Raw genomic sequence first — 22,777 nt, 5'->3', positions numbered from 1 at the left:
AATCTAGAAATGAACCTAGAGTCTAGAATCGTGACAGTGAATCTAGAAAAGTACTGTTTTCTCATGTAATGGAATGAGCCATTTTGGGGGGAGTTGGGCCAGCCAGACTCACTCAGTTTAGTATGTGGGTGAGCTGGTTCTGTTGATTCAGGGTCCACTGCATTTTCCATTTTGTTCACATTTTGCCTGTGTTCCAGATTGTGGGTTAAGGGATAAATGACTTCGGAGTATTTGGAAAACTAAAACCAGGAGAAAACCTACCTTCACCTCATTCACCTAGGTTGCTCGAGTGACAGATTTTTTAACTTCTGAAGGAGTAGGAAGCAGGATGCAGGGCTTTCCTGGTGGCTCAGTGATAAAGAATCCGCTTGCCAATGCAGGAGACAGATTCGATTCCTGGCCTGGGAGGATCCCACATGCTGTGGAGCAACTAAGCATGCTCGCCACAGCTATTGAGCCTGTGCTGTAGAGCCAGGGAACCACAATTGCTGAAGCTTGCATGCCCTAGAACCCGTGCTCCGGCACAAGGGAAGCCACTGCAATGAGAAGCCCGCATACTGCAACTGGAGAGTAGCCTGGGCTTGCTGCAACTAAAGCCCGCACGGCCACAAAGACCCAGCACAGCCAAAAATAAATACATAAATAAATAAAATTAATTAAAAAAAGAGAAGCAGGATGCAGCCTCCTCTTCAGCATGCCAGACCTACTGTCTTTTTGAACATCAGTCTTAGATTAATACCGAGATGGACGCAGAAACACACTTGAAAGCAACTTGCATCAGTCTCCATACATAGCTTACATTTTATGACCTGCTTAGAGATGCAGGGCGCATAAATCTCGGGGAGGACGGTCTTATTTACTTGTTCGTGTTTTCTGCAGATGGGGCGCTTGCATCAGAGCCTGGCTGGCCTCAGATGTCGGCTCCAGGATATTTTAGCTGAACTGTATGAGTCCATTAAACAAATGTAAGAGTTTTGGGGCAAGGAGGGCTGTGTCTCAAACCAAATGTTTTACATGGAGAACATCTGGGGAATATTGGTATTTGTGTGTACAGTACATCAGAAAGCAGCTTGGCGGGCTTCAGCTGGGATGTTTCTGGCCTGTGGTTGCTGGATTTGACAGTTTTGTTGTAAGGGAATGGTTCTTATGAAGTGTTGCCATAAAGGCAAGGCTTGGTCCAGGAAGGGGTGTCCTCGTTTAGCCGTGCACTCAAATTGCTCTGATTAGCTCTCCGGCCAGATCGCCCACGGGGAATAGTTCTATATCTGAACTAGTTTTTCCCCAAGGTTTAAATGACAGAAAAAGGAAGCATCGCAGTGCTAGGACTTGGGGTGTTTCTTCTTTTCCCTGTGGTTCCATTTGATGACACTTGGAAACAGGTATGTCCCAGGTAGTATTGGGTGCACAATTCAGGTACCTCGGTTGAACTTGGGATGTTGCATTGATGACCTGCAGGGACTCGGGGCACTCCTTTCCCCAGTATTAGTTTCCTTCTTCTGCAAAATAAGTAGCCTGCCTTATGGGTTGTAGAAAGTGCAAAATAAAGTGGATGACATTGTATACATGGCAGTTGTTGTTTAGTCGCTAAGTCACATCCGACTTTTTGTGACCCCATGGATTGTGTAGCCCGCCAGCCTCCTCTGTCCATTGGGTTATCCTGGCAAGAATGCTGGGGGGAGGGGAGCACAATTCAGTTTATAACAACTGGTAAATATTTTATAGGGGCTTCCCAGGTGGCGCAGTAGTAAGGAATCCCCTACCAGTGCAGGAGACTCGGGTTTGATCCCTAGATTGGGAAGATCCCCTAGAGTAGGAAATGGCAACCCGCTCCAGTATTCTTGCTTGGAAAATTCCATGGACAGCGGAGCCTGGTGGGCTACAGTCCATGGGGTGGCAAAGAGTTGGACATGACTGAGCACACACACACACATATTTTATAGGGGTGAACATCATTTGGCAGAGAATATAGTTGGACTTCCTGTACCTCTTTTGCAAGATAGATCAAAATGACCTGACTGGACCCCCTGTCAACCAGAAAAGAAAAGGGCAAAACTCCATAATAATTTACTCTGGCTTTATTGGGGCGTGAGAGGAAATTGTAAAAATTAACCTTCCTGGGTCCTGATGATGGTATTTTGACTAGTACTAGTGAAGTGAAGTAGTCAGAGGTCCATCTTATACTGGAGGTGATGGAGAGTAAGGCTCACAACAAGAGGCGTATAAGGGGACAGGGCAGGGTCTCTTTGTTGGGGATGGGACAATTCATACTCTGAGCATAGTGGGACTCGTTTCCGTTTTTAGGAGCAAGAGTGAGACTCAGGGGTGGAGATGGGGAGTGAGGCAGGGAAGGACTTCTCACGAGGCCCTGCCTCTGCACACAGACATCAGTTTCTGCCTGTTACCTCACAAAAGAACCCTTTGCCAGGGACTCAGAGTCCTAGAAAGAGCATCTCCTTGGCCAAACCCTGGATCACGTGTCTACTCATTGGCACAGGGAACGTGAAGCATCTCGTCTGGTAGTCTCTATAAAACTGTATCCAGTGGGGTAGGGGTGATCCCCAGTGCAAAGTCAGGGTGCTCCTACTAGTAGAAGGATGAACAGGTGCAGGGCAGGACAGAGCCCACCTGTTCTTTGCCCTCTCTAGGGAATTACAAGCAACCGGAAGGGTAGGCCCATGATCTGCTAAACCTTGATCAGTGCCTTATCCAGAGCAGATTTCCCAGAATTGCTTGCTGGAGAATTGACTCGTTGTTGCATCATTTTAGGGGTGCACTTCCCAGACCCTCCTGTCTGATTCTGGCCTTTGTTCAGCTGTGTTGACTGATCCCACAGAGAGCAGCAAGGAACAGCAGAGGTTGTGTTTTTGAAGATGAAATGATTTAAATTAAAAAAAGAAAAGACTTAGGGTGGGGACAAAGCAGTGCAGTGTGGCTTTGGTGGGACCTGCATCTCCAGAGACTCTGATTCAGCTCTTTCTTTTTTTTTTCCTCTAAACATGCACTAAATGCCAGGCCCTGTGCTCCTTGCTTTGTCAGTGTTGGTACCGAATTTCGGAATGTGGTCTTTGGGTTTAGTGAGACCCAGCTCTCCTATTCATTAGTCGTGTGCCCTGGGGCAAGTTATTCACCTCCCTCAGACTCAGTTTAAATTAATCAAGCAAGCAGAAATAATGTTTTAGCAAGACTTTAATGAGTGAACGAGCAGTGGAGAGGTTTAACAGAGTGGTGCCCAGTGCCTGGCACACAATAAGGGCTTGATAACTGGTGATTATTATGATTACCATTAGCTGTTGTTGTGAATTCTCTTCCAGCCCTTCTGGAGTGGGCACTATTACCACTCCATTTTAAAGACAAGGAATTTCAGGCTCAATAATTTGTGGATAAGTAGGGATTTGACAGTTGAGAGTTCAGCAAGAGAGGAGTCAGTGACAGGAAGCTGGGGGCTAGGTTGGGTGGAATAAGATGCCCTGTTATTGTTTTAGGGTTTTATAAAGGTCTTTTTGATATGCGGGAGGGTCATTTCAGACACAGCTTTTTGGCATTTACAAAACACCAGTCACCTGCTAGGCACTGGAGACATTGCAGTGAATAAAAGATTAACGGTCTCTGTGTAAGTGAAAGCTACAAGTAATGGTGAGTGAGGTTATGAAAGGGGATCTGTGTATGTGCCATGGGGGCTCATTGCAGGGGGTGGATGTGGAGGAGGTGGTCAGCTGGAGAAGTTAGTTGCAGACAGTAGGGCATGGAGGGATCTGGGCAGAGGAAATGACAAGCACAAATGTCCAGGGGCATGGACACACCCAGGCTGCTCCCTGAGTCCTTGTGGAGACCAACAGACCCTGCCCCAGTGTCCCCAGGGGTGGGAGTTGAGTGATGGGTGCTGGGTGAGGGTCCCGGAGGCAGCCGGCCTGATGTGGTGGCGGATGCAAGGGGGCTGAGCTTGCTCCTTGAGAGTCAGGCTGTCAGTGCTGGGTGGGGTCTGTATGTTTGTAGCCGGAGGTCCCGCTGTGACAGCATCCCTGGAAGGATGGTAGGGCGGTAATTAGGGAGCTGACAAGCATCCAGATGGATTGTGGGTGTGTGTGCAGGGGGCTGTGGAGTAGGGACCAGCCTGTGAACTCTCTGGCTAATGGACACTGAGAGCCACTGCGAGCTTCCTCAGAAAGAAGCTGCTGCTTCTGAGGAGATGATGAATGAGGCCTCTGGGGGGACCGACTGCAGCCCATCCTCTTGTTCCTTCCTGTCTGCTCTGTCTGTGCACCCTAATTGCTATGCATCCCTTTTCAGACTAAGGGGGATTGAGTCAGGATAAAAATAACTTCTGAAGACTCCCTTCTTTCACTTGTCTGTGAAATCACCCATGGAAAAAAAGGAAAACTTAAAGCCTTGTCCTTTCATTTGTGTGTGTGTGTTATGTGTATCCTACCATCATAAGATATGAAGAATTTCTTTTCTTTCTTCTGTTCACCTGGATCAGCCAACTCAATTAGCTAATTTCCTCTCCCTTTGGAAAACTAATGTTGTTTCTTAGGTCTTTTCTGTCTCTTTTTCATTGGTTCCCGGGGTCACTGATCCAGTGGGAGTCTGAAGTTAAAATTTAAAAGAAGTGTTTTCAGTGAATTAAGAAAAAATGGGATAAGAACCTCCCAGGTATGCCTACCCATGTGTGATATCAAATCAGGCTTCAGGAATTGCAGCAAGGTTTGGACTGAGTTGGATTGCAAACTGCGTCCCTAGCATGTCTGTGTGAGGACAGCTCCCTGGCATCAAATGGAATGAAATCACGCGTCGTGCTGTGAAATGGATCCTGATTTGCCAGCACACTTACGAATGGCTGTCACTGCCCCCCACCTCAATTTATTAATAATAGGAACTTTGTTGTGCTGGGGCCTGCTTTACATGTAAATGTTAATTTAAACCCCTTTAAAAATTTTTATTTTTAATTGGAGGATAATTGATTTACAATGTTGGGTTGGTTTCTGCCATACAACATGAATCAGCCATATTTATACGTAGGTCCCCTCCTTCTTAAATCTCCTTCCCACCCCCCACCCCATCCCGCTCCTCTAGGTTGTCACAGAGCACTGTAGGGAGCTCCCTAGGTTATATAGCAACTTCCCACTAGCTATCTGTCTTACATATGGTAATATATATGTTTCAATGCTACTCTCTCAATAGTCCCACCCTCTCGTTTCCCCTCTGGGCCCACAAGTCTGTTCTCTATGCGTCTGTATTCCTGCCCTGCAAATAGGTTCATCAGTATAATTTTTTTAGATTCCATGTATATGCCTTAATATATGATATTTTTGGGGTGGCAGTTTCATTTCTGAAGCTAGCTATGGTTTGGAATTTGTTAGGAATCCTCACCCTAGGTGTGTTATATCCCAGACTAGAGAGGAACTGAGGACCTTTGTTGCCGTTCCAGTGCTGCTGTTAACTTCGTGAACTTGGGTCTGTACTTTAACCTCCCTGGGACTCAGTTTCCTCATCTGTAAAACAAGGGGGTTGGCATAGAACATTCGGGGGTCCTTGCAGCTCAGACGTCTGCTGGCAGTAACGGTACTGGCTATGCCTTCTCACCCTTCACCACGTGCAAGATCTGATCTGATGTGATCCCTACGGCCACCTTGTGGGGTTGGTGCTCTGTCACCTCCCCTACAGATGAGGTAACTGAGGCTGTGACATGGTGGCCCGAGGACCTCCCTGTGAAGGGGGGGCTCCTGGGCCACGTTCCTGTGACTGATGACAGGGCCGAGGGGCTGAGGCTGGCTTTCTTAGCAGCACTGCTGGCTGGGGCTCTGCTGGGCTTGGAGCTGGATGAATCAGAGTTGCACAACCCTAAGCTTATTCAAGCCGTGGTGTAAACAGTGTCAGAGTGATCAGATGCTACTGCTTGAGGCTGTCCTACTTAGAAGTAACCTCAGCCCTCTGGTCTGGTCTGTCCTCTCCCCAGAATGATTAAAACCCGGAGCAAGAGCTGCTGCCCTTTAGATTTCCAAGTTGCTGTTGTATTTTATTTCTGAGTTGCTGTGGCATCTCACTTTCAGTGTGAGTCCCCAGATAAACCCTGCGGTCCCAGCCTTACGTTTTCAGTCGTTTTGGGACTCTGGTGTTGCCTTTGTGGCATCTCTTCTGCTACCAGATGGCCTTTCCTGCAAGGAGCCCTGGGGTTGTTTCATAGAGATTTCCAGCAGATCCCAGTAAGAGGGGGTTCCTCACAGCCCCAGGCAGACCCTCTCTCACAGAGCAGGCAGGACTGGGGGCGGGGCTCCAGAGCTCATTTGCTCTTTCTTCCTTCGGACACATTCACTTTGACCCGGCGTGGGAGCTCCAGGTGGCCTGCGAAGCCATAAGTAACCCATGAGCAGCAAGCGTCTGTGGTCTCTGGGCATCCACAGGCCTGCCTTGGGTTAAGACGGGCCCCAGACGTCCAGATGACCCAGATGTCCTCTGGGAACAAACCTTCCTTTTCCCAGGGGCAAATTCATTCAGGTCACTGAGTCTCCTCAAGGAAGTAACTTGCTTTAAATTCCTTTCTTTATAGATAGGCAGTTCATGAATTTCCCTGAATTATCTAGCTTTTTTAATTATCTAGCTTTTTGGCTACAGGGTATTTTTTTTCTTTCTTTTTTGACTCAAGCTCTATCTAATTCATCTTTATGTATTTATTTTTTATTTTTGGGTGTACCGTTTTTATTTTATTCTCCGTGTGTACGTGGTTAGTTGTGTCCGACTCTTTGTGACCCTGTAGACCATAGCCCGCCAGGCTCCTCTGTCCATGGGATTATCCAGGCAAGAATACTGGAGCGGGTTGCCATTTCCTACTCCAGGGGATCTTCCTGACCCAGGGATCAAACCTATGTCTCTTGCATCTCCTGATTGCAGCTAGATTCTTTACCACTGCGCCACCTGGGAAGCCCTATAGTTCCCTGACCAGGGATCAAACCTGTGCTCCCCGCTTTGGGAGGGTGAAGTCTTAACCACTGGACTACCAGGGAACTCCCCTCATAGTTTAAGTTATGGAATGAGTGCCCTTTTAGCCTCATTGATTGGGCTTTAAGGTGATGGGTCTCAGACATCACTATTGTAGGATCACCTGGGTGCCTACAGCTTGCCCTCATGCTCGAACTCAGTAGGTCTGGGGTGGACCCTGGGGTTTGCATTTGAACAATCAAATGCAAATGCTCGTGGCTAGCTTTGGCATTGCTGCTGGCACTAACTTTCCATCAGTGGCTCTTTTGGTTTCTACTTGGTCAGCCCTGGCCACTATCTCCTGTTTACAAACCTCAGTGCCATACAGGGAGTGTAAATCTGCCCTCAGTTTCTTAGTCATTAATTCTACTCCCCTTGCAGCATCGCCACGTGTAATGATGACATGCTCCACTCAACCCTTGAAGGGGCGGGCATGGAACCAGAGATGGCTATACAAGTAGATAGAAATGTCCCTGGGTCCTAGGTGGGCCCTGGCCTGGTCAAATCAAAGTCTGGTTTGCCATTTTAGTTCTGGAGATAGAACACATTTTTCATGGCAGTAGAAAAAAAAAAATCAGTGTCATCTGAGGAAACAGCATCTTTTATGGGGAATTTTGATAAATTGAAGATTGAGAGCTGATTTACTTAGGATTATATTTTCATAACCTCTTGCATGATTAAAGGGCTGGTGGCAGCAAATGGTAGGATGCTTTTCTTTGAAGAAAAAGCTCTTTCTTACACATGCCGTGCTCCCTGGCATCAGGATGCCTCTCCTCGGAGCCTGTTGATACAACTCTTGGCTTCCAACCCGCTTCTGTCTGAAAAAACATCCATGTATCGTGTATCGACATGAATCAACAGGCCAGAAGGGAAGAGGCCCAGAGGCCCTGCGGCGGAGCTGGCTTGCGTCCCTGCGGGGCTGGTTGCATCACGGCAACTTGCAGAAGTGAGTGTTGGCCTGAGTTGGCCGGACTCCTCACAAAATGCTGGGGGTCATTTGATGAATCAGGGGCTTTGGCTAGAAGGTGGCCTTCTGGCTGGCATCACCATGGTCACGGCTGGGCATAGCCTTTCTTAATGGGAGTTCTTTGGTGATCCTAGGGAACTTTGGACCCATGGGTCCCACAAGGAGCTGTGCCTGGCCTTGAACTCTGACCATCAGCCAGACCAGGGCAGGAACCCCCACCTCTCCAACTTGACTTGGGTAACCATTCCCACTGCTAGTGGCCTCTGGGCCCCTTGGTAAGAAAAGACCCCCCCAAGCTACCTCTGATGCAGTGCCCTGCAGCTCCTGTGGAATGTGGCTGGCTATGAGATCATACCTATGAATGGCAGGGAAGTGGCCAGCTCCCGTTGCTGGAGCAGAACTCAAACTTGTTCTCACTAAGTGAGACTGATGCCATATTTATGGCCCCATTTCTTCCCTGCTGCTTGGTCCCCTAGTCCTGCCTCCCCGGGACCTCACATGGGACCCTGTAAAAAACTTCATCTGCTTGGAGGATGCTCATCACACTGGGTTTTGGAGATTCTTTGGGATCTTCGGAGAAATTCTCTCACCTGCCGTGTTTGCTGTCCACCCCAACTTTATCCATAACTTCAAGAATCAGCAGCTTCTGGGCTCAGCCAGCCTGGGTTCAAATCTTCGCTCCGTCTTTTACAGGCTGTGGAATTTTAGGCAGTATTTATCTTCTTGGTGACTTGGTGGCTTTGTTCAGTGGGGATTAGGATTGTAGTTAGGATTAAATGAGATACGGTCCATTGGCATCTGGTTCAGTTCAGTTCAGTCACTCAGTCATGTCTGACTCTTTGCGACCCCATGGATTGCAGCACACCAGGCCTCGCTGTCCATCACTAACTCCCGGAGTTCACTCAAACTCATGTCCATCGAGTTGGTGATGCCATCCAGCCATCTCATTCTCTGTTGTCCCCTTCTCCTCCTGCCCCCAATCCCTCCCAGCATCAGAGTCTTTTCCAATGAGTCAACTCTTCGCATGAGGTGGCCAAAGTACTGGAGTTTCAGCTTTAGCATCAGTCCTTCCAAAGATATCCCAGGGCTTATCTCCTTCAGAATGGACTGGTTGGATCTCCTTGCAGTCCAAGGGACTCTCAAGAGTCTTCTCCAACACCACAGTTCAAAAGCATCAATTCTTTGGTGCTCAGCTTTCTTCACAGTCCAACTCTCACATCCATACATGACCACTGGAAAAACCATAGCCTTGACTAGACGAACCTTTGTTGGCAAAGTAATGCCTCTGCTTTTGAATATGCTATCTAGGTTGGTCATAACTTTCCTTCCAAGGAGAAAGCGTCTTTTAATTTCATGGCTGCAGTCACCATCTGCAGTGATTTTGGAGCCCAGAAAAATAAAGTCTGACACTGTTTCCACTCTTTCCCCATCTATTTCCCATGAAAGGATGGGACCGGATGCCATGATCTTCGTTTTCTGAATGTTGAGCTTTAAGCCAACTTTTTCACTCTCCTCTTTCACTTTCATCAGGAGGCTTTTTAGTTCCTCTTCACTTTCTGCCATAAGGGTGGTGTCATCTGCATATCTGAGGTTATTGGTATTTCTCCCGGCAATCTTGATTCCAGCTTGTGTTTCTTCCAGCCCAGTGTTTCTCATGATGTACTCTGCATATAAGTTAACTAAGCAGGGTGACAATATACAGCCTTGACGTACTCCTTTTCCTATTTGGAACCAGTCTGTTGTTCCATGTCCAGTTCTAACTGTTGCTTCCTGACCTGCATACAGATTTCTCAAGAGGCAGGTCAGGTGGTCTGGGATTCCCATCTCTTTCAGAATTTTCCACAGTTTATTGTGATCCACACAGTCAAAGGCTTTGGCGTAGTCAATAAAGCAGAAATAGATGTTTTTCTGGAACTCTCTTGCTTTTTCCATGATCCAGCAGATGTTGGCAATTTGATCTCTGGTTCCTCTTCCTTTTCTAAAACCAGTTTGAACATCAGGAAGTTCACAGTTCACATATTGCTGAAGCCTGGCTTGGAGAATCTGGAGCATTACTTTACTAGCATGTGAGATGAGTGCAATAGTGCGGTAGTTTGAGCATTCTTTGGCATTGCCTTTCTTTGGGATTGGAATGAAAACTGACCTTTTCCAGTCCTGTGGTCACCACTGAGTTTTCCAAATTTGCTGGCATATTGAGTGCAGCACTTTCACAGCATCATCTTTCAGGCTTTTAAATAGCTCCACTGGAATCCCATCACTTCCACTAGCTTTGTTCGTAGTGATGCTTTCTAAGGCCCACTTGACTTCACATTCCAGGATGTCTGGCTCTAGGTCAGTGATCACACCATCGTGATTATCTGGGTCGTGAAGATCTTTTTTGTACAGTTCTTCTGTGTATTCTTGCCATCTCTTCTTAATATCATCTGCTTCTGTTAGGTCTATACCATTTCTGTCCTTTATCGAGCCCATCTTTGCATGAAATGTTCCCTTGGTATCTCTGATTTTCTTGAAGAGATCTCTAGTCTTTCCCATTCTGTTTTTTTTCCTCTTTCTTTGCATTGATCGCTGAAGAAGGCTTTCTTATCTCTTCTTGCTAATCTTTGGAACTCTGCATTCAGATGCTTATATCTTTCCTTTTCTCCTTTGCTTTTCGCTTCTCTTCTTTTCACAGCTATTTGTAAGGCCTCCCAGACAACCATTTTGCTTTTTTGCATTTCTTTTCCATGCGGATGGTCTTGATCCCTATCTCCTGTACAATGTCAGGAACCTCATTCCATAGTTCATCAGGCACTCTATCTATCAGATCTAGGCCCTTAAATCTATTTCTCACTTCCACTGCATAATCATAAGGGATTTGATTTAGGTCATACCTGAAGGGTCTAGTGGTTTTCCCTACTTTCTTCAATTTCAGTCTGAATTTGGCAATAAGGAGTTCATGATCTGAGCCACAGTCAGCTCCTGGTCTTGTTTTTGCTGACTGTATAGAGCTTCTCCATCTTTGGCTGCAAAGAATATAATCAATCTGATTTCGGTGTTGACCATCTGGTGATGTCCATGTGTAGAGTCATCTCTTGTGTTGTTGGAAGAGGGTGTTTGCTATGACCAGTGCATTTTCTTGGCAAAACTCTATTAGTGTTTGCCCTGCTTCATTCCATATTCCAAGGCCAAATTTGCCTGTTACTGCAGGTGTTTCTTGACTTCCTACTTTTGCATTCCAGTCCCCTATAATGAAAAGGACATCTTTCTTGGGTGTTAATTCTAAAAGGTCTTGTAGGTCTTCATAGAGCCGTTCAACTTCAGCTTCTTCAGTGTTACTGGTTGGGGCATAGACTTGGATTACTGTGATATTGAATGGTTTGCCTTGGAAATGAACAGAGATCATTCTGTCGTTTTTGAGATTGCATCCAAGTACTGCATTTTGGACTTTTTTAACTGGTTAACACATTATAAATATTAGGTGTTGTTGTTATTAAGAATATTGCTACTGTTTTAAGAATGTTGGTAATGTTAAGGCTCATGACAAAGCATTAAGATCTTGCTCCTCAAAGTGTGGTCCCTGGGCTGACATCACAGGCTCATTACCTGGGAGCTTGTTAGAAATCCAGAATCCCAGGCTCCATCTTAGACCTTTGGATTCAAAATCTTCACTTTTGACGTGAAACCCAGGACCCCTTTGACAGATACTCTTCTCGAACCCTCTCTTCAGACTGACATGTGTCAATCAATGAGCATCATGGGAGGAGGCTGTGGAGGGAGCAGGGTAGTGATTCTCTTGGTTAGAGGCTCAAATATGCAGTCTGCCTAGGATTTCCCCCACTCTTCAAAGCAGGCCAGGAAGATGGCTGGCTGCCCTGCTCTTTGTAGGCAGGCAGGGTGGATATAAAATTTCACCTATTGCCTCAGTACAAATATGGGGAAGGGGAGGATATGTGTGGGAGAAATCAGCAGGGGGGAAGTCAATATGATGATATACTGTGGGCTTGTCACGCCTTTACATGTGGCCCAGGACCCTGTATCACTATATTGTCCTGACAGACCTTGTTATAGTCACTGCCATTCAGTGAATACCTGAGTACCAGTCACTTTACTTACATTATTTCCCCTCCTTGTAACAGCCCCAAGAGTTAGGACTTGCCGACTCCATTTTACAGATGAGGAAACTGAGACCTGTGAGGTTTGGGTTCACCTGAGGTCACCCAGTCAGCAAAAGCCTGAATTTTGATCATACTGCTTTGCTCTGCATAGCCCTGCCTACATCCCTGAGCTCTGAACATTCACAATAGCCACTGTGGAAAAGTGGCTGCAGAGCAGGTGGTTTTGGGTGATTATTCAAAAAAGGAAAAATGAACACTGCAGAAGAGAAGGCTGTTACATTAAACAAGGGATCAGCGTTGGCTGGGCCGTTTGCCTCTTAAACAGGCAGGCACCGCGGGGCAGAATTTGCAGGTCCACAGCCAGAAGGTTTAATCATTAAACGATAAGGTGGCCTTATTTAAAAGCAGACCATTTTATAAGGCACACGATGCTGTCTAGACTTGGGAACACTTCGGAAAGGGGCCGGGCTGTGTGTTGGGCTCACACACCTGGGTTCCCAGCTTCAGTGAAATCTCTCCAACCCCTGCAGGGACAAACTGAACCTATTTTTTAGAGGGTTTATGATTTCAGACGTTTGGTAGTCTTTTCCTGCTGGGCCCTTTCCTTCTGTTTCTTTGTAGATGTGGGTGTGTGTGTTAGTTGCTCAGTTGTGTCGGACTGTTTGCGACCCCATGGACTGTACTCCATCAGGCTCCCCTCTCTGTCTGTGGGATTCTCCAGGCAAGAATACTGGAGTGAGATGCCATTTCCTACTCTCGGGGATCTTCCCGACCCGGGGATCAAACCCGCATCTCCCGCATCGCGGGCAGATTCTTTACTGTTTGAGCCACCTGGGAGATACGGGTGAGGGTTGAGGAAAACTGGAGAGGAGGTTTGCTCCATAACATCGTGTATCTGTGGGTCTCTTTGGTAGCCTTTGGCCATGAGGGTAATCATGTAATTACTTGTGTGTTTTTTGCTTATTGCCCTTGTCCTCTCATCCCCTGCTCCCCAAGGGCTGGGGCAGAATCACTTTGCATCACGACATCTCAGCACTGTGCTCAGTCCCAGATGGGCACTCAAAAGGATTAAGTCCACGAACAGTCAAAATCCAGAAAGGCTCAAGTGGATGCCACGCGTCAGACTTCTGTCTCTAAGTGGGAACATTTGATTCCCATGTTCACCTGGCAGCCACTGTTAGAAGAAAGGGGAAAATGGCCCCGAGGCTGTGTTTTGGATTCCAGTTGTTACTCCTCCTGTCTGGTCTCAGACTCAGGAGCCACGATGCTCCCGTGAGCCCAGCTGCTCTGAGTTTCTGGACGTTTCCGCTGAGGGTACAATTTAAAGACCCAGGAGAGAAATTCTCATTCACTTAATGCCTTGTGAGAACAAAGCAGGGTCCCCATTCCCTAGACCTTCTCCTGCTGCCCCATGAGGAAGCAGGAGGAATTAAGTTTGTTCCCAGCGTGGAGGGTAAGAAAGGAAGGCTCTATCTATGGGGCGTTTTCTCTGCCTTAAACATTTGTTGAGCACTTATCCTGGGCCAGGCATATTCTGAGCCATTTATTTAATCTTTATAAGGACCTGTGAGACAGGTGCTGTATTTTCCTGCCTGACAGATGAAGAAACAAGAGCACAGAGAGGTTTTGCCACCTGCTCCAGGTCACACAGCTGGCATGTGGTTTCAGCCCGGACTCAAAGCCAAGTTCATAACCCATCCTGCCATACTGCTTCACTGTGTGCTGCCCTCCGTTTATATCCTTCCACTCCACAAAGGAGGCACTACCTTACGTTACAGGAGCGGCATTTAAGAGCTCATTCTCCTCTTTTAAACAACTCTTCAAAAAAGTGACAACCATTCTGAGCTCTCTGGGTTTCCTCTGGAAACATCTTGGTAGCTGGATTTGGCTTCCGGCTGAATATGCAGCAGGCTAATTTCAGATTGTGCAGGAAGGGAGTGAGAGGGTAGGGGAGGAGCTCTAAGCAGCTGGAGGGTCAGGAAAGGTCTCCCTAAGGGACCATGGAGCTGAAGCCTGAACGTTAAGGACGTAAAGAACCACGGTCTGATGTCTGTACCATATATTAAGTGCCTCTTGAATGCCTGCTATTATTCTTATCCTTATTGCTCTCATGGTTGGCCAGTAATTGGATCTGTGACCTTGGGTGAATCATCACACCGCTCTTGGGAGTTGAACTGAATGTCTTCCCTCTGTCCTCGACAGTTGCACGGTTCTAAGTGATTTCTAGCATTTGTCTCCCACTATGCCTTTGACATAGGGGCAGAATGAGTCCTCTTTTACACTTTTAATAGAAGATTCATTGTCGGATGAGGGAAGCTTTTGTAGAAGGACAGCCACCACGGCTGTTAACATATATGGAGCCCTTTTAGTTTTCTCAGTGCTGGGGTGGGGTTTGCTTAGAATGTGGGCACTTTCCTTCATTGGACTGTTGGGGAGATTGACAGGTGGGATTATTTTCTTACCCCTGAGAATGTCACTACCCTCGCCTGACCCTGAATGGTGAAAGAATTTATTTCTATTGTCATTTGACAATAGGGCCTCCTCAAGGCCAAGTTCAGCCTGCTCCATAATCACCGGGGTGGTTTCTCCCCTCAGCCCATCTTTAGTTCATAGAGGAATGCAGTAGTTGGTCCAGGAGCCACCCACATCCTCCCTGGCCTGCGTGTGTTCACTGTCGGCTTCCTCCAGAGCAGGCTCCCAGGATTGCAGGCCCCGCTTTGATAAAATAAAGCCTCCCAGTCATGTCTTTACATTTGACGTAAGCAAAGGCAGGCTTTTCTTGTTGTGTCCTGAATGGGGCTGAGGTGAGGGCCTGGGTGAGCTGGGGGGCCTGACACCCTGGTGAAAGGGGGCCTTGAAGCTGGAAGCTCATTCATCTCTGTGCAATCTCTTTGTCTCCAGCCGTGTGGTCCACCCACAGTGTAGGGCAGATGCTGCCTGCCCCTGGGCATCATGTATTCCTCCTCTGCTTTCCCCATTCCTCGATGGCCCATATAGGTAGGATGCAAAGAAATCCTAAGCCATCAACCTAACGTTCCTGTCTTGGTGGTGACGTTCGACTGGAATGGTCCCTCCTTTTGTGCTTCAGTGCGACTATCACTTCCCTGGTCTGGCTTCCCAGCCATCCAGTAGCATCAGCCCCTCCCCGTTGTCCACTCTCCTTCTCTCCTTCTCCCTTTCCTTCCCTCTCCCTGCTTGCCCATGCTCAGTGTTTTCGCAGGCCTGCCATGTGCCCGGCCTGTTGTTAAGCTCTGGAGCTAAAGCAATGAATAAGATCCCCACTATTATATTAATGACACCAATATGGATTTAACGACAACTGGGGAAAGTTCTGCAAAAGAGAAATCCGGGGACCTGCTGGTTGATTTAACCAACACATAGCAAAATCAAGAATAATGAGAGTTTCCTAGTTCTCTTGGACTGGTTGTATTTTATGGAAACATTTCCAAGTCTAGGGCTGCATGGGTATCTGCTGCAAGTCAGAAGTTGCAAATGTTCACAGAGATGAGTGCATTCCTGCGGAGACCACCCCTGCTTGACTCTTAGACAGTCAAGGTGTGACCCTGGGCAGCTGCTAACAAGGACTTTTTCTCCAGAGTGCTTTGTGATTTTGCAATCCGAGGGGTGGTTTTACTGCCTTTCCTCCAAGAAAGAGTGCTAAGTTGAGGGCTGAGGTCACAAGAGGACCAGTTTGGAGGGAACCAAGCAGGCTTTCAGAGCTGGCAGCAAAACCTGCCCCCCCCCCCCCCGCCACAAAGTAGTTTTTGCCCCCCTTAGAAACAGGGCAGATGAAATTATCAACCAACTTGTTTATGAGCAGAGATGAATCCATTGGCAAACATAGTTTTTCCCTATGAGATTCCCATTGTCATTTAATTAAAAAAAATTGTTTTTTAATTTTTTTATTTCTGTGTTTCTTTTGAGTAAGTGCTCTGTGTCATGGCCCTGGGAATTCTCTACAGTTTGGATTTGCAGACCACATTGGCATGGAGCTTTGGGATCAACCGGGGCCAGGCAGGGAGTCTAGCTTTGTTTTCTTGGATTTACTCTGATTTTTTTCTTTAGCAGAGCTTTTTGGTCATATCATGTGCTATCAAAGGTACCTTAGTGAGAGGAAGGATGTAGGGAGGATTTGGCTTCTGAGCAATTGCATTAGCACAGCATAGGCTAAAGTCTTAAAATCCAAGCTTTAATCAGAATTGGCCTCCAGACAGGCCATGCAATAAGGCCTTTTCTGTCCATCACTGTGGCAGCTGCACGGTGGGGCCGATTGATGCTGATTTCATCTTTTGGTGTTAGTCACTGACCTCCTGTACACCAAGCTCTTTTTTCTTTTTTTTCTTCTTTCAAAAAGGATCAGGATTCCTAGAGTAAATGAATCTGGCCCTGTTGAAGGAGCCCTTTGCTTTGTGGGCGGGAAACACCATCCCGAATTGAGGCTGTTAAAACCTGATATTTTCTGTTGTCTGGAGAAGGGTGTTTTTGCTATAAATGAAAGACATGATAGGGGGTATTTCGAAGTTTTGTTTTGGTTATTGTCAGTTCTGCCAACAAGTAACATCTGTATTTATTTTCTAAACTCTCCCAATGGCTGATTTGCATCTGTTTAGGTCTCTGAGTAACATTTCATTTCCTGACTTTATAGGTGGCTATAAAATCCATTCGTAAGGACAAAATTAAGGATGAACAAGACATGGTTCACATCAGACGAGAGATTGAGATCATGTCATCCCTCAACCATCCTCATATCATCAGTATTTATGAAGGTCAGTGATTTTTTTTTCACCCCCGTATCAGTGACCATTTCTCATACCATGGGGCCTGCCAAGATTTTTAGGTAATTGCCTTTCTGGGCAGAAGCCAAGTATTTTTCCTCATGATGCAAAAATAGCCGGGTGTTATCTCTTATTTGGTTACCTTGAATGCAACCAGACACATGTAGCACAGTGTACTTTGGTCATAAAATAGCTCTGGCTGGTGCCTTCTTCCATCTTCCCAGTTTCTTGGCAGTTGCTAAGCAACCCACATTATTGAAAGCCAGTATGTGAGACACCCATGCTTTCTGGAAAAATGGCAGTTTTCTGGGTGGCCAAGTAACGGTGGCTCTGTTGTAAATGTCATTCCCCAAAGCTGACGCTTCAGGGGTGGTGTCATTACTTATTGAAAGTTAGCCTGTTTGAGTTAAGAATTTCCAACCGGACCAAGAAATACCAAGAAAGAAGAGGGATCAGTTGGTGTGACAGATATTTTACAAATAGAACGCACGTTGTTGGTGTTTGGTGAAACATAGGGAGGGAAAAAGCTTATATATATGCTCACGCTTCACTTCTGTGGTCCTTCACAGGAAGAAATCAACTCACATTAAAAAAATATCCTTTAAAAAATTAGAAAAGCAACATGTGTTAATTGCAAAAATGATCAAAATATAACTGTTAAAATTAACATAATTATTAGTATGATAAATAGCTCTCTATCCATATTTAGATTTTTATCTACTTCTCTGTATATGTATGTGTTTTTTAATCCAAAATTAGATCATACTGTTTATACTGGGTTTTAGCTTTATTGTTTTTCATTTTTTATATCATACATCTCTTCCTATGTGAATAAATATTCCCCTATAAGAGCATTTTTGAAAGGCTTTATAGTATTCCATTTATGGGCATACCATAATTTATTGGCTGTATCTCCTTTTGTCAAATATGTAAATTGTTTCACATTTCTGGTTATAATAAACAGGGCTTTTAATGACTTCCCTTGCAGATCATTTTTACATTCATTTCTGATTATTTTCTTATGAAATAGTCCTAGTCTTGGACTTACTGAGTCAAAGCAGTTCTACAGAATATTTTTAATATATGATTCAGAAAAATAAATCTATTTTTAATTTCTGGTCTGTTCTTCATAATTTATACATTAAGGGCTAAGAGGAAACCAGATGGTAACCCTAAAGTTTTTCTGATATTTCAAATTTTCCTTCTTCTGGTTCCCTATTGATTTTTGCTATTTTTTTTTCCCCCCACCTGCTATTTCTGTTTTTGCTCCTCATCTAGAAGTAAGTGCTGGTAATATCTTTTATCTTGATTTTTCTAAAGCTCATTTTTTGGGGCCCTTGGGGATAGGGTTTTATGGGAAATTTATATTTATTCAGTCATTTATTCATTCCACAAACATCTCTTGCAGTGAGTCTCTGATTTCAGCCCCTGAACCAGTAGTAACAGCATCAGTTGGGTTTGTTAGAAATGTAAGAGTCCTAGGGCCTGCTGTAGATATGTAAATAACATATTCTGGGACCATGGAGACCTAAGCTTAGACGTTTTCATGGAAATATATGGCATCCAGGCTGGACCTTGAAGGGAATTTTTTCTTGAGGAAGAATTGCATGCCTGTGTGTGCTCAGTCGTGTCCCACTCTTTGTGACCCCATGGACTGTAGCCCACCAGGCTCCTTTGTCCATGGCATTCTCCAGGCAAGAACTGGAGTGGGTTCCCATTTCCTACTCCAGGGGATCTTCCTGACCCAGGGATCAAATCCACATCTCTTGCATCTCCTGCATTGGCAGGCAGATTCTTTATCACTGTGCCACCAGGGAAGCCCGAGGAAGAGTTGACAAAAGGAGAATTCCAGGCTGATAGAAACAAATCTGAATACGCCTGGTAATTGAGGGGAATTTCCAGAAGTGAGAAGTGAGTCGAGATACAAAATGCAGGATGAAAGTGAATTTTATTAAATGTGGAGTGTTTTTGCCCAACGTGGAAACCTGAAGGCCACCGTGCATGGCTTGGACCAGTGTGGGTCACGTGCTCTGTGCGCACTTCCGTGTTTGAGATTTCTTGGCCTAGAGCTGAAAGCTTCTTTGCCGGGAAGGCAGAGAGAGTTTTAATCCAGTGTGAAGTTTCCAGTTCTTTATTTGGGAGGCAGTTTATGGTCACAGAAATCTGGCATCAAGAAGCCTGCTTCTTCATTAGCATCATGCCCTCCTTGGCCTTGGGAATTCTTCAGGCTGAATGGGAAACAGGAGTCTGTCTACTTCTCAAAGGAAGGCCAGAGATGAACCTCAATGGAATCATATACTATTATCAAGGTCAAAATGGCCTTACTTCAGGCCTTGCTGGTGGCTTCCAGAAGAGAAGCCTTTGCTTGTAACTTTAAAGATGTGCATGCATTAAAGTTCTTTGGGTGACTAGAAATAATTTCTACTAAGGCCTCAGGCGAGAGCTTGGGCTTCAATTTCTAAAACCCTTCGAACTGGTCTAGGGAGTCAAGAAAGAGTTTGAGTTACACTAGACATGAGACTTTGGGCAGGATGGTTGGCTTTGCAGTGCCTCAGTGACTGTACCTATAAAATGGGGATAGCCATTCTACTCCTCTCCTAGGGTTTGGCAGCAGGATTAAATGAGATGATACATATACAGGTAGGTTCCAAAAAGTCACTGATGAGAAGTTTATGTCAGCTTCATCCCAAGTGGTTCTTAATGTGGGGTCTATTGACAAAGTGTTTCATGGGTGAGCAGCAGGGGTCTGTAAAGCCTCTGGAATAGTATATAACTATATTGTCTAAAACAGAAGTCATTAGTCATAGATGGATATTTGAATTAAAATTAATTGGAATAAATAAAAAATACTGTTGCTCTGTCACATTAGCCACATTTCAAGTTGCTCAACAGCCACTAGTGGTTCATGGCTGCCATATTGGACAGCACAGATATAGAGCATTTTCATTATTGTAGGATGAGACCATGTTGGTATATAATATTTTATGTGTTAAGTTCATGAGTTATTTTTCTCTAGGTAGCGGGTGAATGCATAGCTTTCATCAGACTCTCAGAAGGATAAACTGTACAGTCCGTGGAATTCTCCAGGCCAGAATACTGGAGTGGGTCACCATTCCCTTCTCCAGATCTTCCCAATCCAGGCATTGAAACCCGGTCTCCTACATTGCAGGCGGATTCTATACTGTCTGAGCCACCAGGGAAGCCTTTCCTGACCTCAAATAGGTTAAAAAGAACTATATTGCCTTTAAATGTTTTGTGACCAGCAGTGTACCTTACAAATAAAAGGTATTGTTTTAATCCACAGAACTCCCAGGAACTTAAATATGCCTTTTTTTTTCTTTTAATTTCTTGGAGATCTCCAGTTTCTGTTCCATTCTCTTTCCCTTCTCCCACGCAAGTTCTTTTTCTCCCACATCTACTAAATAACTGTGGAGGAGGGCAGCTCCCCTCCCTTCCCAAGGGGTTAGAAACAGGTGATCCCCAAAATGTGTTTCCAGCTGTGACCCTCCGCCTGTGACCCCAGAGTCTCCAGGTCTTGTGACTTTATCTGTCTCCTGTTCAGGACCCGAGAACGCAGCACCCAGAGTGAGGTTAGACATCCTGATGTTATCTGTAGAACTCTGCCTTGTGCACAGAGCTCTCCCATACCTACTTTTGTTTGATCCCTGCAGCCTACCCAGGAGGTAATCAGCCTAGGTGTTCCCATTTTGTGGTTGTAGAACCTGAGGCAGGTTCATGACTTGCTGGGTGTGTTGGCTTGCCAGGGCTGCTACCACAGACTGGGTGGCTTAAACAATAGAAATTTATTTTGGATTTGGAGGCTGAAAGTCCAAGACCAGGGTGTGGGTAGAGTTGGTTTCTTCTAAGGCCTGTCTCCTTGGCTTGTAGATGGCTGTCTTCTCTATGTATCTTCACATCTGTATGTGTCTGTATCCAAATTTCTCCTTCTTAGAAGGTCACTAGTCATTTTGGCAACCCCACCGATTGTAGCCCGCCAGGCTTCTCTGTCCTTGGGATTTCCCAGGCAAGAATATTGGAGTGGGGTACCATTTACTCCTCCAGGGGACCTTCCCCCAGGGATTGAACTCATATCTCCTGCATTGGCAGACTGATTCTTTACCACTGAGTCACCAAGGAAGCCCATTTTTGGATTAGGGTCCACTGTAATGACCTCATTTTAACTTAATCATTTCTTTAAAGACTCCAAATAGGGTTGTATTCTGAAGAATTAGGTGTTTAGGACTTTGACATATGAACTTTTTCAGGGGGGGATATTCAGCTTATACCTGGCAGAGGGCATTGCAACCCACTCCAGTATTCTTTCCTGGAGACTCCCCATGAACAGAAGATCTTGGCAGGCTATAGTCCATGGGATTGCAAAGATTTGGACACAACTGAGCAGCTAAGCACAGCACATTCAGCTTGTAATATTGAGTATGCTGACTAGTTGATGGCCCTAGCACAAAGTTCTTACTGCATTTGTTTTTTTCCTCTGCCAGTCCTCAGCCCTGGACCTCTGACCTCATGTCATATTTTGCTGGTTCTTCAGCCCACCACTGTGCTCCAGGCATCCCCCTCAGCCTGGCCTTTGTCCCCTCCTTTTGAACCCTGGAGCATGGCATGGACAATGTGGTGACAGCAATGGTGATGAAACCCGAGTTTATCAGTTAATACACTGGTCTCTGCAGCTCACAGAGTGAAAGGGGAACCTTCTTCTTGACAGCTGATTATTTGATGAGCCAATCAAAAGCCTTAGCTTAGTGCTGAGATGCATTAATTTTTGGAGTGAAAAATCAGTGCCCAGGCATCTAAGTGGCTGTTGGGACATTAGCCAAGTGAACTTTACAATTTCTTCTTGAACAAGGACCTTTGTGATTTAAAACACACACACACAAACATATACACCAAACATACCCTAGCAACAACAGCAGTAGCAGAAACAATAATAGCAGTCATGACAAAATTCCTGGCCTTCATAGTGGTTACTGTCTTAAATATGTGAGAGCATTCAATCTCAGCATGGTGTGTACCTTAGAAAATAATTCTGCATATATCTCAAGAAGAAGCTTGGGTCCCCAGTCTGGTGAACTCACTGGTCAAGTGTTTTCTGAGCTTTAGTTCATGGAAATGTAAGTTATTTGTATATTATTCACAGTACTTGCAGCCTGGCAGGCTATAGTCCATGGGGTTGCAAAGAGTCAGACATGACTTAGTGACTAAACCACCACCACACAATATCTGCAGGCTCATAAAATCTGCAGCTTCACTAAATCAGTGCTGCTGGTCACCAGATCTCCAAAATAATTCCTTTCAAATGTTTCTTTCTTAAACCAGACCCCAGGGTTACTCTCGTGTTGACCTGTAGTGAACGTGATTGGCCCTCAAATTTGTCAACTCTGTGTAAACACAAACCATCACTGGCTGCTAATGCTAAGTAAATAAGAGGGGATAGACATCTACCTTCTGGTGTGTGATACTAAGGGTAACCTAATCAAGAGAGAAAAGGAAGAAAGAAATAACTGGTCTCAAGATGGACCCCTGTTTTCAGTCAAAGGGATTCCATGCTCTCAGCAGGGAGGTAATTGACAATAAGGAAAGAACAGCTGAAAAGGAAGTGTCCGCCTGAGCATTCAACTTGGTTGCCTAGGATGGAAGAGATAAAAATGGTTTTTGCCCGGGGTTCTGATTTCAGGACCCAAGTTCAAACATCAAAGGCACATTGTCTCACCCCCATTTCCCCTTTGAAAGCCCCGGAGATTCAAATCTGCAAAACCATGAAGCAGTGTCTTGCTGCATAACACTTCAGGGAAACAGCACCCATCTGGTAACAGTCACGCACGTAAAAGCAGAAAGGTGGGGAGTGGGGGAGATTGGGCTGCTGCTTTCACTTTGATGCCCTCGGTGTTTTTGTTCCTGGAAATCTCTCTTCTTGGCCCTGAAAGATTACATCTCTCTCTTGGCCCTTTGCA

At 45.6% G+C, this 22,777-nt stretch overlaps 1 protein-coding gene across 1 annotated transcript in view; it reads left to right on the top strand.

Annotated features, from left to right (window-relative positions):
* Window positions 1–22,777, top strand: part of NUAK1 (NUAK family kinase 1) — a 79,374-nt gene that overhangs the window by 17,110 nt on the left and 39,487 nt on the right. Inside the window, exon 2 of the mRNA XM_086403981.1 lies at window positions 16,679–16,799. Coding sequence (XP_086260107.1) covers window positions 16,679–16,799 — 121 coding nt within the window. The remainder of the gene's footprint in view (window positions 1–16,678; window positions 16,800–22,777) is intronic.

Source organism: Bos grunniens, chromosome 5, assembly GCF_055505025.1.
Source record: "Bos grunniens cultivar Pamir isolate PY7600 chromosome 5, Bosgru_T2T1.0, whole genome shotgun sequence".
Classification (NCBI taxonomy): Eukaryota; Metazoa; Chordata; class Mammalia; order Artiodactyla; family Bovidae; genus Bos; species Bos grunniens.
Note: the sequence above shows the minus strand (reverse complement) of the source record. Positions and strands in the feature narration are given on the sequence as shown.